At 36.8% G+C, this 15,404-nt stretch overlaps 2 protein-coding genes and 1 pseudogene across 3 annotated transcripts; 1 reads left to right on the forward strand and 2 right to left on the reverse strand.

Moving 5' to 3' along the window:
• Positions 1-266: 266 nt before the first annotated feature.
• Positions 267-1,302, forward strand: LOC147294563 (uncharacterized). Its single transcript, XM_086233356.1, has 4 exons — positions 267-612; positions 701-751; positions 866-999; positions 1,094-1,302. The coding sequence occupies exons 1-4, from the start codon at positions 322-324 to the stop codon at positions 1,134-1,136; spliced, it is 519 nt and encodes a 172-aa protein (XP_086089482.1). The 5' UTR covers positions 267-321; the 3' UTR covers positions 1,137-1,302.
• Positions 1,303-2,530: 1,228 nt separating this feature from the next.
• LOC147294564 (uncharacterized) lies at positions 2,531-9,527 on the reverse strand (annotated as a pseudogene). The gene is made up of 19 exons (XR_015120562.1): positions 9,274-9,527; positions 9,159-9,193; positions 8,932-9,065; positions 8,562-8,651; positions 8,273-8,392; positions 8,096-8,178; positions 7,483-7,561; positions 6,828-6,953; positions 6,668-6,757; positions 6,398-6,433; positions 6,230-6,303; positions 5,254-5,847; positions 5,046-5,137; positions 4,409-4,958; positions 4,045-4,180; positions 3,801-3,842; positions 3,388-3,544; positions 3,161-3,244; positions 2,531-3,074 (listed from the first exon to the last, which is right to left on the reverse strand). The product of XR_015120562.1 is annotated as an uncharacterized LOC147294564 (transcript).
• Positions 9,528-10,051: 524 nt separating this feature from the next.
• On the reverse strand, positions 10,052-12,888 carry LOC147294565 (F-box/kelch-repeat protein At1g16250-like). Its single transcript, XM_086233427.1, has 4 exons — positions 12,735-12,888; positions 12,457-12,632; positions 11,537-12,112; positions 10,052-11,105 (listed from the first exon to the last, which is right to left on the reverse strand). Coding segments are annotated over exons 2-4 (1,152 nt in total). The 5' UTR covers positions 12,459-12,632; positions 12,735-12,888; the 3' UTR covers positions 10,052-10,531.
• Positions 12,889-15,404: the final 2,516 nt, after the last annotated feature.

The following is a 15,404-nucleotide window of genomic DNA, read 5'->3' on the forward strand; positions in this document are numbered from 1 at the left end:
GAAGCCATTACTAACTAATGACCAAAATATAAATTGGATTACAGAATGTGAATAATGAAAGCAGCAACTAAGTTCAACACATTTGGAACTTTGATCTTCAAGTGAGCCTTTTGATCAATTCATCCCCAATCAAAATTACCATAGACCAACCTCTGTTGGACATAAAAGTAGCAATCACGTGTTATGTTATGGCTTAAGTAAGCACGACATGCCGTTTGGAGATAGAAATAGCCAACAACCAACTAGACATTGAAAAGAAGCACGACGTAGCTTCCATCTTGGCTTTTTAATTTTTTATGATAATACAGAGTAGCTCGAGAGATGTGGGCCCAGTCGCTTCCATTTCCAGTGGCCGTGGTGGTGAAGCCGAGTGGCTCTCACGGCCGCCGGAGAGCTGCCTGCATGGTTTCTGAGAAACCCAATATTCCATCTCTCTTGAGGTTGAAGCTACTGCCACTACCAAAACCCAATTCAATGAATCCATCCTCCCAAACACCACTTCTGCTCTCTTCTTCTTCTGCCATTGCTCCGTCCGTACAACTTGTCAAAGCTCTGCGGATCCGACCCACTGCCGAATTGGGCCTTGCCTCTCTCCTCTTTGTCCTCTCCACGGTAACCCATTTGGCCATTTACCATATTTAGAATCAAACATATAGACTATAGTAACCACTGCTTACTGTTTCACTGGCTGGGCTTGCAGGCTTTTGCTGCGCTTTTCTCTGTTGCTATAATTTGCATTCCAGCAATCAATGTAAGTCACTCACTTTCTCTGGCTTCTGCCAACGTCTTTTTCAAATTTGAATTTTGAGCAATACAATCATTTTTCAATGCATGTATTTATGAATCAAGTTTTATGGGATTTCAGGCTTTGAGAAGATTGGCAGTTTCAGTGGACAAACTATCCCATGTTGTGTCCCAGGAGGTACCTGGAACTCTGTCTTCTCTCAAACTCTCTGGCCTTGAGATCAATGACTTGACCCAACAGCTTTCCAGTCTCAGGTATTGGTTTTACAAACTTTCGCAATTCTCTTACCTTGCTTCACACACTTTTTTGCTCATTCAAGTTTGATTTTTTTTTTTTTGGGTTTTCAAGGCAAAAGATTTCTTCAGCTCGCTGGGGGAAGAATTCAAAGTGACAATTTGTTAGTTCATTCAAGCCATGTACTTGAGGTAGTTATAGTCATGTAGATTTTCTCACTTCACCTCCACTTGATGTATGCTCTGTATTGAAACATTTGTATGTTCTACCATCATTATCTATTTTGTTTTTTTGCACACAATGGCAGCTAACTAATATGATTTATGAGCAAGTTACAGTTTTTAGTGGTGGGGTTATACACAACAAATTGCGCCATGATTGGAATTTTGGGATCAGGGTAATCAGGGAAACTTTTTGTTTAACTTGTTGATTGGTTCCATACTAGGAAACTGAAGCTGCTTAGCAGGTAGCTTGTGTGATTGTCCTTCCCAATTGGGTTGTGATCAACACTACAAGTCTACAATGTGTCTCATCCCTAAGACTATCTTGATGCCAAAGCTAGGCTTACACAGTCCCTTCTGTTTAGTACAGAACGCATTGAAAATATGGAAGAAATGCTTACTTCAAGCTTGCTTGACTGATTATGGTAAATCGATCATAGTGTCTCTAATTTCTTCATTGGCTTAATCACAAAAAGTGTTGAACATGAATAGGGTACAACAAAGTCATAATTTGGTATACTTCTTGAGAGCTTCACCCGCATCTTTTGCATGCTCTGGCACAGGCATGTTGCATAAAAGAGTAACTCTTGATGATGATACCAAGGATTGATGTTTGACTTTGAAGGATCAATCTTCCAAAGTCTCACCTCCCAAACCTGACCAAAATTGCCAAACCCACACAATTTTGAATGATATTAGTCCTTTATTAATATCATTAAATTAAAGGAAATATTGAATTGATGGAAGATGGGAAAACCAATGTGGAGGAGCCCCCCAGCCTAGTTGCCTCCCACTTTGGATAATTGGGTATTGGGATTCACATTTCCATAATCCATGGTGTCAAAGAGGGCAGGCTGGTGACCAAAGTGAGTCAGTCTTTGCTTGATTAGCGTTTTTTTTTTTTTTGGTGTGAGATTCTGGCTGCTAATGAACGGCCACAAGGGGAATTAGATGCTTTGGTGGCCTTCAGCTAATGTCTGAGAGATTGCAGCCTTGCAGGCGGATCTTCCAACCTTTTGCGTTGCTCCAAAGTGTTCATACAGAATTGGGGGGAAAGCAAAGCAAAGATAATGAACACATGCCTTCACAAGTTACTAATAATTTGAATTGATACTGCCACACTGATGTGATCTTCATATAATCATAGGGTAAAATCTAAAATGCTTGTAAGCACTCATATGCACTATATAGAAGGGAAATTGGCCAAGTAGAAATTGTATGGGTGCAAAACTCAGTGCACAATTGGTTTCACATCCAATTATCGCATTTGTATTATTATTATTTTTTTAAGATATCAATGATACAGAATATAGAGATTCGATTAACAATATATTCAGTAAACATGGTACAACTAATTTTATTTGTTTCAAAATTCTATTTACTCCATGAATAAGAGTGAAACACTTTAAAGCTAAAATTTACTGTACAATTCATCATGGAATAACATAAGCCAAAAGGGTTAGGCAGATTCGACTCACGAACACCAACACACGCTTGAGTCCACTCAGTCTTCTGAGCATGAATAGACGGCAAATGAAGCTCAGAGTGGGTAGAGCAGCATATTCCTGTCTTTTCCGCAAGTCCTCTTCTTTTGATAATGAATTCAGCTATGCATTTGGTAAAAATTTTGCAAGCTAATCGATGCAGATTTCATCTTTATCTTTCACATGAATCGCTGCAATAATCAATAACAAATATAGAGCAAATTTTGCTGTTGACAGCATGTATGGTTTTCATTTTTTGGTAAACAGATCCTGTAGGGAATGATCTTCCAGTTTACTAACATAATAATGTGAGGACAAATAACCGAGTATATCTATAAGGATAAGACCTGCCACATCAAAAACAAACTTAGGAGCAAATAAACCCCATACCTGCAAGGTAAAACATATCGTTAAGGTCATTAAATGTGCAAATTTTTTACAAAAATAATAAAACTGTGGCAGAAAGACCACTTTAACATCAAATGCCGCCTATGCATCGTAACACATATTATAGTGGCTGTGACCGAAGTGGCCATGATTAGTCCATAAATCATATACACCTAAGAAATCAACAATAACCAATTAACCATCAAACTGGCTAGATAAGCCAAGCGGTCACAAGATCTTACTAAAAGGATCTCTTTTACAAGGATAAAACCAATCAACAATTGGCAAAAATATAATCTATAGGCAATGAACTTACCAGAGATAACCGCACGAGTATGAATTGCTTCCCTTTCTCGGTCTGACCCAGGCATGCAAAAAGAAATGGAAGTCCAAATATTGGAAGGATGAGAGAAAAACCAAATGTATCCATTGTAAGAAGGATTGCTTGGGGAACTAGGACGAACTCATCAAACCTGAAAATAATAGAGAGTTTTAGTAATCTATCCACAGGGCAATGGATATAACTCCCACAGTGTGAACAGTAACAAGGGCGTAAGTGGGAGCCAATCACTACTGAATGCTTGAGCTTACAAAAGATAAATAGTCAAAGTGAGTGCTGAGGACTCTAAGGCCACATGTTGTATGCGATCAATTTTTGGCTTCCTAGCAGTCCCATGGATATCACAAGAAGTTAAAAACCATACATCTGTGTGCATACCCATGACTCACCCAATAAATGCAGCACCATATCGGAGGCCATCAAAAGCACACCTGAAGAAAAGTTTGTTTTCAATTTGAAACATATGAGTGCAACAGATGAGGAAACAATGGCACAGAGAAAGCAAAATTATATTATAGAATGATTCAACTGTAAATGATAACAAAACTACTTTTTGTAGAGACCAAAACCAAAGAGATTCCAGAACCTAATCAGAAAACATGAAAACCTCAAAGTAGGAAACAATTGACAAACCAGTGGCCAGTGCAGAAAAACAGGCACACAGCAAAAAGGCTCCATTGTGTTACAGGAACAGGATCAAGCATCAAATTCCAACTGCCTCCATCTTTGGGATCTAGTTCTATATTATCCAGCCGCACTATGCAATAACCTGTCCAAACAGACTCTTACATGAACCAAAATTTTAGAACAAGGGCACAAACTGTGCCATTAATCCTAATAACATGTATTATCATCATATGAAACAAACTTCTACAACAGACAAATATCAAAATCAAGAGGCAAAAATATAATAAGCCTTACATAATGCGTATTAAGGGAAAGTTTATTGGCCAAAATAATGCCATTTAATAGAAAACTAAAGCACCAAAACATGCACCTCCAATTATGAATGCTAAAGCAACCAAGGGCCCTTGTTTCCCCAACAGAATAATGACCGTTGAACTCCATGCAGATAACATGGCCACTGTTTTAATATATAAGATTTTGCTGAAATCTGAGGATTTCTGTTTATTGAACATCTCATTAAATGTCAGTATTAACAATTGTCCAAATCCAATGGCATATATTAGTCGAGGAATGCAATTTCTTCCAACATCTTTAAGCACCCAAGCCAGATTCAATATGTTACTTTCTGAAGCCCAGTGCACTCCTATCAGCATATAACTTAAATTAGTTCCCATGATAATATACTTCCAAATCCCCTCAGAAGAGCTTCTAGTAATAGCCTTGCGCAGCAAGAATGCCAATAAAAACAGTGCAAGCACCGGTAGAACTCCAGCAACAAAATTCCAAACTGGCAACCCTGAGGCGATCCTGAGCATCCATGAAGGATATGCATTCGTAAATTCAGAACTAGGAGCTTGCTTTGACAATCCAACTTCAATAGTAAATCTGCAAATGGTGATCAGAAGAAGGAAAACAAATGCCTGCAATTACATCAGTGAGAAAAATGAGCATTACAATAAACAATATTTGATATTTTTCTGTCTAGAAACCTGACGTAAACTACGTACTTCTAATACCATCTTCTTCTTCATGATAGAATATCGCATTTTAACAAATCCAGTTGTGGCCAAAAGAAAGCATGCTACTTTTCCTTCTTCCACTGATCTCAAGGTTCCCATCCAGGAAAAAATAAGAGAAAAAAATTAATTTTTCAACGTGAGCATTAAACATGGGCTTTGTGCATCCATAAAGCAATGAAAAGTACCTAGAACTTACAGATATAACTATTTGAGACGAAGCTGCTTGCACGTATCACCACCATAAAACAAGCAAAAATTAACCCAAAGGAAATTCCAGAATCTCCAGATGAAGTAAAAGAAAGGCCATATTGCTCCTTCACTTTCTTAATTGCAAGAAAATGGATAAGTAGTGATATTAACGTAATGCCAAGTCCAGTACCCATCATCTTTAAATTAAACTCAGTCCATTTGGAGCGTGCAAGTTCAGCAACACTTGCTAGGAAATCTGAATACGCATCAATTTGCCTCCTAAGAGCAGGAAATAATGCATTGCAGCTTCCCTTATCCTGTAATAGCAACTTCTTTGTAGTATGTAACCATTTTCTCCTCTGCCTGAGCATATATGTTTTCTATGTGCAGCAAGTCTTCATGAGAAAATCCAATAACGGATGAAGCTGAATAAATATCTATATATCTTTTTACCTGAACAAGAAGAATCCATCTGTTAAGTGGTAGGTCAAAAAAGGCTACCCGTTTACTGTGTAAACTAATATAATACAACCCATCAAGTGGTTGATCAAAAAAGGATCACCATGATAACAATGCAAAATATATATGAACATTTGATCTCCTACAAGACAGAAAGAAAACCCATTTTCTATGCCATCTTGTGTATTCTTAGACTCAATAAAGTTTGCTAGACTGACAGCTTAATCTAATAAATTGCCTTACGGTCTTTTGAAGTTTAAAAATGAGCAACCTGGTCAAATATTGTTGCATACTTGCATGTATAAGCACTGTCTCAAATAAAGAAAATCAATGTTGACTTCATGGACATTGTTTTATATATCAATCCTGAGGTTGAATAAATGATTTCATTTCATTTTCTCCAAAAGTACAGACTTGCCCATGGTATTATAGATTTTAAGGAAGACTAAGGATCTGAGGTAGTCATTTCATGACCAATTTTATCAATAAGTAATGACATATATAATGGCCAAAGTTAAATTGACAGGATGCTTACACTACACCTTCCAAAAGGAAAGGGGATATCGAGTAGCACTGATATCGTCACGGCAAAGTCAAGCTGCAAAGAGTGACTGGGATAAGTATGGGTAGTGGGTAAAATACTATAATTTACAACAAGGAAAAAGTAAACGAAATATGTTAACCATTCAAACCTGCTGGATGGAACTGATGCAGATATTCCTCCTATCCTGAAACCAGACAAGAATTAGAGAAAACAAATTAACTCATAATAACCTAATTCAAAATGCCAATTCAACAAATAGATTTCTTCTTTAAATTTCTCCAAAGGATAATAGGACTCCAACCCTAAAAGGGCAAGGGGAGCAACTAATTCCAAGGTAGAAGATATCCATGTAATGTATAAGCCACGGGCATATATGTGTATTTTGAGAGAGAGAGAGAGAGAGAGAGAGAGGCAGTACCAAATCTAGTCCACAAAATGAAGTATCAAATTCTGATGGTATGGGAGATTGGGGATTCTTAAAGCTCACAGCAAAAATTGATGTCTCAACCTGCATCATGTCACTCAAGTTAACATGAGTGAATATATATGATAAACATTTAAGAAAAATGCATGTATACCTCTTCAGGACTCCCCCCACCATGATCTCCATTTACGGTCTGCCCATGATCGCCCATCACAAGTAGAAGAGTATTCTCATGTATTCCCCCTGGTGCAGACTGGCTCTCCAGTGCTCCAACTACTTTCTAAAACAAACTGATTAGTTTTTTGAAGCAACTAAGAATAGATAAAAAGATTAAACCTATAGCACAATATTCAGTGAGCATGACACTCAGTGGAATAGGGTACCAACCAAATATATGTGCCTAAAACAATATATTGCATGTCAACGAGCCTATTGGGAGATAACCAACATGAAAACAAATACGATGGCAACAAACCTGACTATCCAATATCAATTTTCCAGAAATGACCTAGAGGTTGGAAAGAATAAGAACCTATATTCAGAAAGTTGAGGGAAAATTATAATTTCAATAAATTTCCCACATGTTTGAGCTACACTGTTCTCTTTTAAAATAATATTTTTCTTGCTTATCAGGGGAGAAAAAGAAAAAAAATAATAGCAATCATATAGAACTGGATAATTTAGCACAGGGAACCAAAGTAACAGCCATTTAGTAAGCCAACGAGAACTAGGAATCCATGGAAGCAAACTATCCAATTAAGAATACTTTCTAAATTTTTATTTTCATATGCATAAGTATGAGGAATTACCTCCAAGACAGTGTTGTATTGCTCCAACTTTTCTATCATTTACACAGAATCAACCCCAAATATGTGCCCGGCATGATCCCGAGCCAAAAAGAAAATTAAAAAATATATGTATATATATATATATATTTAGCCTGCACAGTATTTAATGGAAGGACATGCTATGTTTCTCATATGAAGCCCTTAGTAACTTGATGCAGGTCTTCAGAAAATATTCCACATTGAATCAAGTTACTTGAAGAGAAAAAATAATAATAATAATAATACTGAATGGTTATATCTACGAAAATAAGGACACAATGTATCATGATAAACAGTAATAACCTGAACCATAAAGATCACCATATCCTATTCTTTTGCATACAGAACGTCTCAAACAATCACAAAAAAACGCGTATATATGATAAAGGCATTAAATTTAATCAATACTAGGTACCAACAAATATCAATCCCAAGTACCATTGCATAATCAATTTGTGGCATAAGCTAAAAAAAGGCAGTTCATATCTGATTTAGTCCATAAAATATTCTGAGGCGAAAGACAGACATCCAAAATTTGAAACCAAAACATCCAAGTTTATCTATCACTGCATAATTCAAGCAAACGAATCATACCACACCAAGAAAGTGTGCAATAAGAACATCCCAATCTTCTTGATGCAAGAATGGAAGGAGGTGGTCAATGCATCCGTTGTCCACCTGGAAGAGAAAGACAAATCAATTCTAGCTATGAAAATAGTCAAACAATATGACTACATTCAAGGAAAAGTTAATAAAATGTTTGAGTCATTACCGTATCAAGATCTCTAACATTAAAAGAGGGATAAGGAAAAGATTTTTTAAAATGATTAGGAAACAACTGCATCCATGTACCATCACCCATCATCACAACTCGCTTTCCATTTTGAGCCAACTGCAAGTGGGTCCACATTTCATATTTTCATGACAGTTAGACGTTATATAGTTTGAAAAAGGAAACATCTTTACAATACAGAAGATGATGCAAGTAAAATCAAGACAACCCCCTCCCACAGAGAGAGAGAGAGAGAGAGAGAGAGAGAGAGAGAGAGAGAGAGAGCAACCTGATGTATCAAGTTATCTTCAACAATTGCTGGAGCACCAAAGCTATTCCCAACATCAATAAAAGTCGGCAGTCCACCGGTTGTCAAGCCCTAGAAAACATTGCAAGAAGGGAAGGAATTGATAAAGTTAAACATTCATCCTTGACATGAAGCTGGCTCTAATTCGCATGGAACCTCTAAATTCGAGTAAGGAATTGTACCCAGAAATAATAGTCATCACTAAAGTTGGAATATTAAAGCATGTTGTGAGATTAGAAAAGCAATCCCAAAAAGATGGAGCAGCAATAAAAGGCTTAAAGTGGTGCATGAAGCATTGTACAGAGCAAGCAACTATGTTGAAGCTAGCATTAGAACAAAGAAGCGACAAAGCTAACCTTCAAAGTTTCAAACGCTGCAAACTTGTCGTAGGTGGATCAGCAATGGCTTTGAAAATCCGAGCGGATGATGAATTCTTAGCTGCCAGGTCTTGAACAAGTTGTAACTTGTCCATCCATGGCTTCTTTTCTGTAACATATTATTCATTATACACTTGACCAAGGTTCAGACAACAGACGACAACAAACAGTAAAATCTGAATTGTAGGCAATGAATGCTAACCTTGAAAAAACGTACTGGGAGCTACAAAATCAAACCTGGGAGAACAAGAAGATTGAAGATTGAGAAACCCACATGCCAACATTCGAATTTCATATAATGGGAATGCTCTAGTTACCTGAGAGCGTCGAAAACAATGATAACGAGGCGACCGACGGCGGGTTTGCTCCAGCAACGGTGCTGATCGGTGTGGTTGTTGTGGTTTTGGTCGGTGGAGAAAGAGCAGGGGGATTGGGAAACGTCGGAGCAGTTGCTGTAAAAGGGAAGCTCGGTTCGGGTCAGCAGAAAGCCTCTGGTGAAAATGAGAATGGCGGCGACGTGAAGCACCATCATCACCCAATGAACCCATATTTCCTTTCGCATCTTTCAACTGCTTCCGAAACACTGCAAGTAGCTACACGAAGAAGAAGAAGCAACGTAAAGAGGTTACTGCGTTTCTTTTTGGGGTATAACCGTGGGCCGCCATTTTGTAAGATTCTCTATTTTAGGTAATGGGCTTCCTTCTCACATTCACTACTCCCTACTCTTCAGTTGGCGCCACTTATTTTTAAGGATTTATTACCCTACTGCTAGTGCTACAAAATTAAAAATCTTAACAATAAATACCATAACATAATTAAGCTAAATGACAATCCCTGCGTATTAAGTGCATCTAAATTAGACCGTCAAGCATTCAATATTATTTTTTCACCTTGAATCTTTATATTTATGGAGTTGATTAAGTTTTTTCTAGTGTGTTTTAAAAGATTTATTGGTTAATGATTTAAAATTCATGTTTTTTATTGAAAATATATAATATAAATGCAATGTTGTAACTGCAGATGCAGCCTTTCTATTGAGTGCTCGGGTCTTAATAATGCAACCGACTGTCCTGCTAGGTAAATAAATTAGTTATTTTAGCCTTGAAATTCTTACAAAAAAATAAAGACATTTAAATTAGATTATATACATAGAAGCCATTTATGGTAACACATATTGTAATGAAGTTTGTAACTCAGAAAAGTGTTTGATTTTATAAACGGTAAAGAATTACAGCCAGTTCCTTTGGCAAATTTGAGTGAATTCTTATGTCTCCATTCTCCGGGAAGAGACAGCGAGGCTTTAACGGTCAGTGTTAGGCAGCCCCTGCTGACTCTTCCAGTTTTGGTACTTCATGGGATGCCCTCCTACAATCTTGGTAATTTTGGGGGTTTTGGAACCCTTCCTTGCACCCCCCATCTCCAGGGCATGGACTACCTTGTAAGTTCATGCACTACAGGCTGTATGAGCTATATATCTTCCAGAAATAGAATCATCCCATTTTATGTTCTTCTCAGACACCATCATTGAACTAAATGCATCAAATCTAACATGTTCCAGCCTAAAACTTACCTTTATCAAAATGAAGACTCTTCTTCCATGGATGCACAACCTATAACAGTGCCACGAGCTGACCTAACCATGGGTCTGATTTCCCTCCATTTTAATGGCTTAACCAAGGGGTTACAAACCCTCACCAAACCCAATTTCACAATGTCAAACCTCCCCACACCAGATTGTTCCCACTTGAGAGCCTTCCCTCCCAGAATATATAATTCGTGTCGTAAGGAAGCAAAACCATAACCAAAACCCTCCAGTTGCCGAGAGTGATCAGGAAGAACCACCGAAGGAACTGAGCCTATATTGTACCACTCTCCTTTTTCAGTATCCCTTGTTTTAATTAAGCTCTCACCCCAATCTACAACAGTATATACTTGATCATCTCCTATCACCTGAACTGCAAATTGCATTGCCCTTGAAAATGGCCAGATGTCTTCCACCGTGCACCATGTTCCATCAGATGGACTAAAAACCTCAGACGGGCTTACGTCTGACAGGCCTACTTGGTCACTCAGAACATGAAATTTGCCTTTGTATGATAAGCCCAAGCAGTCCATCTGAGAATTTGGCATTGGCGGCAACTCCTCCCATCTGCAATTTTTACACAGTTATAACTGAAATAGAGAATACCAACTGGGGAACAAAATAAAAGAAAGAAAGAAAGAAAGAAAGAAAGCCAATTAATTCAGTTGGTTATCAACTTCGTGTATATATATATATATATATATCACAAATAAACATATATACATACGGGCATGCATATTTGTATGCACACGCTATGCTATCTGCTGTTAATACCATCAGGCCACTATTCTAACAAGGGAGGTCAGTCACTACTCACTAATCACCAAACCTCAAACCTCAAGGAAGATCAAAGTAGTTTTCCCCAAAAAAAATTGTTGAAAAATAATATAGCAAGCAAAAAAGAATGTAAAGCTTTTCTTTGTAAGTAGAAAAACAAAAGAAGCATTGATAGTATATCAGTGCTCAGACATGTTCAATGGCCAAATATAGGAACATACTTATCAGCCACTGGATCGTACACCTCAGCAAGAGCAAGCCCTCTGGTGCAAGATAAGTTTCGTCCCCCAGAAACATAAATTTTACCATAAACAACGCTGCATGCAAAATAATAGCGCGGAGTAAGCATGCTTGCCACACTGGTCCACTGTTTCTTATATGGATCAAACTGCATAACTTCATTTGTTATCAAAGGCTTTTGGTGGGGAAATGCTGGATCATGCGGTGCATAGGACCCTCCAATAACGAAAAACCGATGGCCAACACAAATACTAGAAAATCCAAAGTGTTTCCAGTCATCATGGACAGTTGGAATCTTTGGCAAAGGATGCCACCTATCAGCTTCAGGATCATAAGCAACCCACTCATTGTTGGAGCCTTCTGTCAGAACAAAGAGCCAGTTACCACACCACTCTTCTCTGGCTTTGTAGTTGGCATAGTCCAAGCTACGGATTAAATCTCTCCATGTCTTTGAGACAGTTTCAAGCAGTCCATGGTACCCATGAGACACCTTCGCCAAACATTTCAATGCCAAGTCATCAGGCAATCCAGGAATGATAGGCTGATGCAGAGATTCCCTAGGGGCCAAAGAATGACATATTTAACCAACCAAATACTTGATACCAAAAATGAAAAAAAAAAAAAAAAAAAAAAAAAAACTATAATATACAGAAAAAGATAAAGCTCAATTCATCGAAAAGCAACAATTACAAAACTAAAAATAAAAAACCCAACAGCAACAAAAGATGAACATATAGTAACTATCATATAGATTATGAAAGCTCTTCATCAGCTAAAACTCTGATTGATACATTAAATGTTTCTATACAATTATATTCTTTAGGGACAAAAATGGAGACTGGAGTGTTACAATTCTTAGTGTGCAGAATCGATATTTTAGTTGAGAGAAACAATTTCTTACATGAATCAGAATAATATCCAGCAAAATGACTCCTTCCTTCTTCTGAATCTGAGATGTGCAACTGCAACTCCTCTTTAGAAATTAAAAACCAACCAGAAAAATAAAAGGTAATGCCTTCTGTTTGTGGTATTTTAGTTTCAATGAATTACACACCCAATTACCCTCTGATGAATTTCCTGCAAATTAAATTGGGCCCAGATTAATAGGCACATATTAAAAATGCATTCGTAAAAATATATATAAATGAGAAAGATAATTGAGGGGCAAAAACAACTTACAGAAATGAGCAATAGGAAATCAAACCCAAGCTTCTTTCTTTTGCATTTTCAGCAGCTCTAAGCCCCTTGGCTCTCAGAAAATCAAACCCAAGCTTCTTTCTTTTGCCAGAAATTCTTTATCGGGAGAGAGAGGGGCCAGGGAGAACTAAGTAGTAAGTAGGGGTGGCAAAAATATCGGGGGAGACCCAATTCGATTAAAAAATAAATGGGGATGGGGATGGGGATGGGGATGGGGATGCTAAACGGAGCGGGTTCAGATTCTGGGATTTTAAATAGGGAACCGATCAAAAACGAAGCGGGCATAGTATTGGTTCTCCCGACCCGAATCCGTCCCAATTATATATATACTTTATTTTTATTTTTAATATTAAATATTTTATTATTATAATATATATATATCATGTATGGTATATATATTTATGGATTTATGAATTATGGACTAATGATATATACATTTATAGATATATTGATTTATGGATTATGGGTTTATAATTATTTACACCTATAAGAATTATTTTTTTTGCATATGAAATTTTTTATTAAATATTAGAACATGATTTTAATTATTTGTGTATTTAGGCTAAAAAGAAAAAAGAGAAGTGGGGTTCGGTGGGGAATCCCCAATTAATTACCTAGAGAATTTAGGTAGATTCAAAGAATAAAAAAGAATTTGGGGCGAAGGACGGAGAAGGTACCCGTGGGCCGGACTCGCCCTGTTTCCATCCTTAGTAGTAAGTACTAAACTTTTTGTCTTTGTCTTGTCAGGGAAAAGAGAGAGAGAGATGCTCTGCTACACCAACAATGAGGAGGGAGGCTGATATTGGAGTTTTTTTTTTGAATTAATTACTGTAAGTTAACTTTTATTTATTGTTTTACTCTCTAGTATACCAATTATTTTTTTTTAATAACAATGTAAGTTGCTATCTTGAAATCTGGTCAATTGCCATTTTATTTTCTTTTTGTCATTCTCTTTCTTCTCTCTTCTCTCTTCACGCTCATCTTCTCTCTTTATCCCCCCCACTATGTCTCTTTTCTCTTTCTTCTTCATCATCTTCTTGTTCTTCTTCTTCGCAGAGCAAGCACCTCCAGGACGAACATCACCACCACGAGTAGCTCCGCGATCTGTTCGTCATCCAGCTTTGCCATTTTGCCGCTGCCCGCCACTGATTTCGATCCAATTTATCAATTAATCAAATAATTCAGATCCCGACTTTTCTCTCTTCTTATCAAGGTCTGTGCATGAGTATGTTTAGGTTCTTGATTTTTTTTGTTTAGTTCAGTTTCTGGAACTGCAAGTGAACTTTCTGCAGTTTCTGGAACTGTAAGTGAACTGAAACTGCAGAAACTGCAATTTATGGAACATTGCAAGTGTTAAACAAAATTTTTAAATAAATAATAAATATTACCCAACATAATTTCACCCAAATTCATTTATGGAATAAGGGTTCTTATTATTTTGGGTACGACCCATTCAAGATGGAATACATCTCTTAATTATAGTTCCTTGACTCAAGGGAACACCCTTTGATTCCAAATGCAATGAAACCAACGGATCACTTTGTGAGTGTTTAGATTTCCAATAGGTAAAAGACCTATTGAAATGGAATTTATTTGTGATTGCGGTTGCACCCGTATTTTAGGTTGCCTACGTACCCACTGCAGGATCAAACCACACGTAGTTCCAAGTTTTTGGGAATTAAATGGGTGGATGACCCATTTAAATGATTTGTGTAATTTGGGTAGGGTTTAGAGCCCTTGGATTTGATTTGAGAAATTAATTCAGGAACTTTTGTGTGTAAAACTAATTTCTGAAGGATTTGGGTGGATTTGATTTGGTGCGAAATTAATTCAAAGAAATTTATATGAATTAATTCCTAAGGGAATTTAGAAAAATTTTGTGAATGAGGTTGAGTGTGAATTTTACTCACATTGCCTACGTACCCATGATGGGATCAAACCGGACGTAGTTCGGTGAAAGAATTTGACTTGATTGGCTTTGTGCCATTTTTGGAGTTGAGTTTAGGATTTAGATTTGAGATATTTGGTTTTGTACCAATTTAAGAGAGATGATTTTGTACCATTTGAGAAAGGTGGTTTTGTACCAATTTGAGAGTTTAAATTTGGGGTTTGAATTTGGTTTCGGTTTTGTACCGATTGAGAGAGTTGGTTTTATACCGATTGGAGAATGTTGGTTTTGTACCAATTGAAGAATTTGGGATTTTGAGGAAAATGTGCCCATTAATATTTTTTTGTATCATTTATTTGTTAAATGATACATTCTTTTATAATGGGCTAACATGAATTTGAGAGAGTTGGATTTGATATGTGCCCACTAAATATTTTGTATCAATTATTTATTAATTGACACACTTTATTTATTAATGGGCAAAAATGAATTTGGTTATGTGCCCACTATAATTGTTTTGTATCAATTATTTATTAATTGATACATTTTATTTTTTTAATGGGCAAACATGAATTTGGTTATGTGCCCACTAATACCTTTGTATCAATTATTTATTAATTGACACACTTTATATTTTTAATGGGCGAAAGTTAAATGGAAAGAGCCCATTAAGCTTTATTTAATTTTCTACCAATTAATTTTCTATTGGTACGTAATTTAATTTTGCTAATGGGTATTCTGATTTTGTGGATGCAAGCTCAATT

Source organism: Dryas octopetala, chromosome 2 (assembly GCF_963921425.1).
Source record: "Dryas octopetala chromosome 2, drDryOcto1.1, whole genome shotgun sequence".
In the NCBI taxonomy this organism is placed as follows: Eukaryota; Viridiplantae; Streptophyta; class Magnoliopsida; order Rosales; family Rosaceae; genus Dryas; species Dryas octopetala.

Bases quoted from the DNA above. Each gene is read 5' to 3' on its own strand.
- LOC147294563 (XM_086233356.1), top strand. From the start codon at position 322: ATGTGGGCCCAGTCGCTTCCATTTCCAGTGGCCGTGGTGGTGAAGCCG. The intron at 613-700 runs GTAACCCATTTG...CTGGGCTTGCAG, and splicing joins TCCTCTTTGTCCTCTCCACG to GCTTTTGCTGCGCTTTTCTC. The intron at 752-865 runs GTAAGTCACTCA...ATGGGATTTCAG, and splicing joins TTTGCATTCCAGCAATCAAT to GCTTTGAGAAGATTGGCAGT.
- LOC147294565 (XM_086233427.1), bottom strand. The intron at 11,106-11,536 runs GTATGTTCCTAT...TAAAAATTGCAG, and splicing joins TACGATCCAGTGGCTGATAA to ATGGGAGGAGTTGCCGCCAA.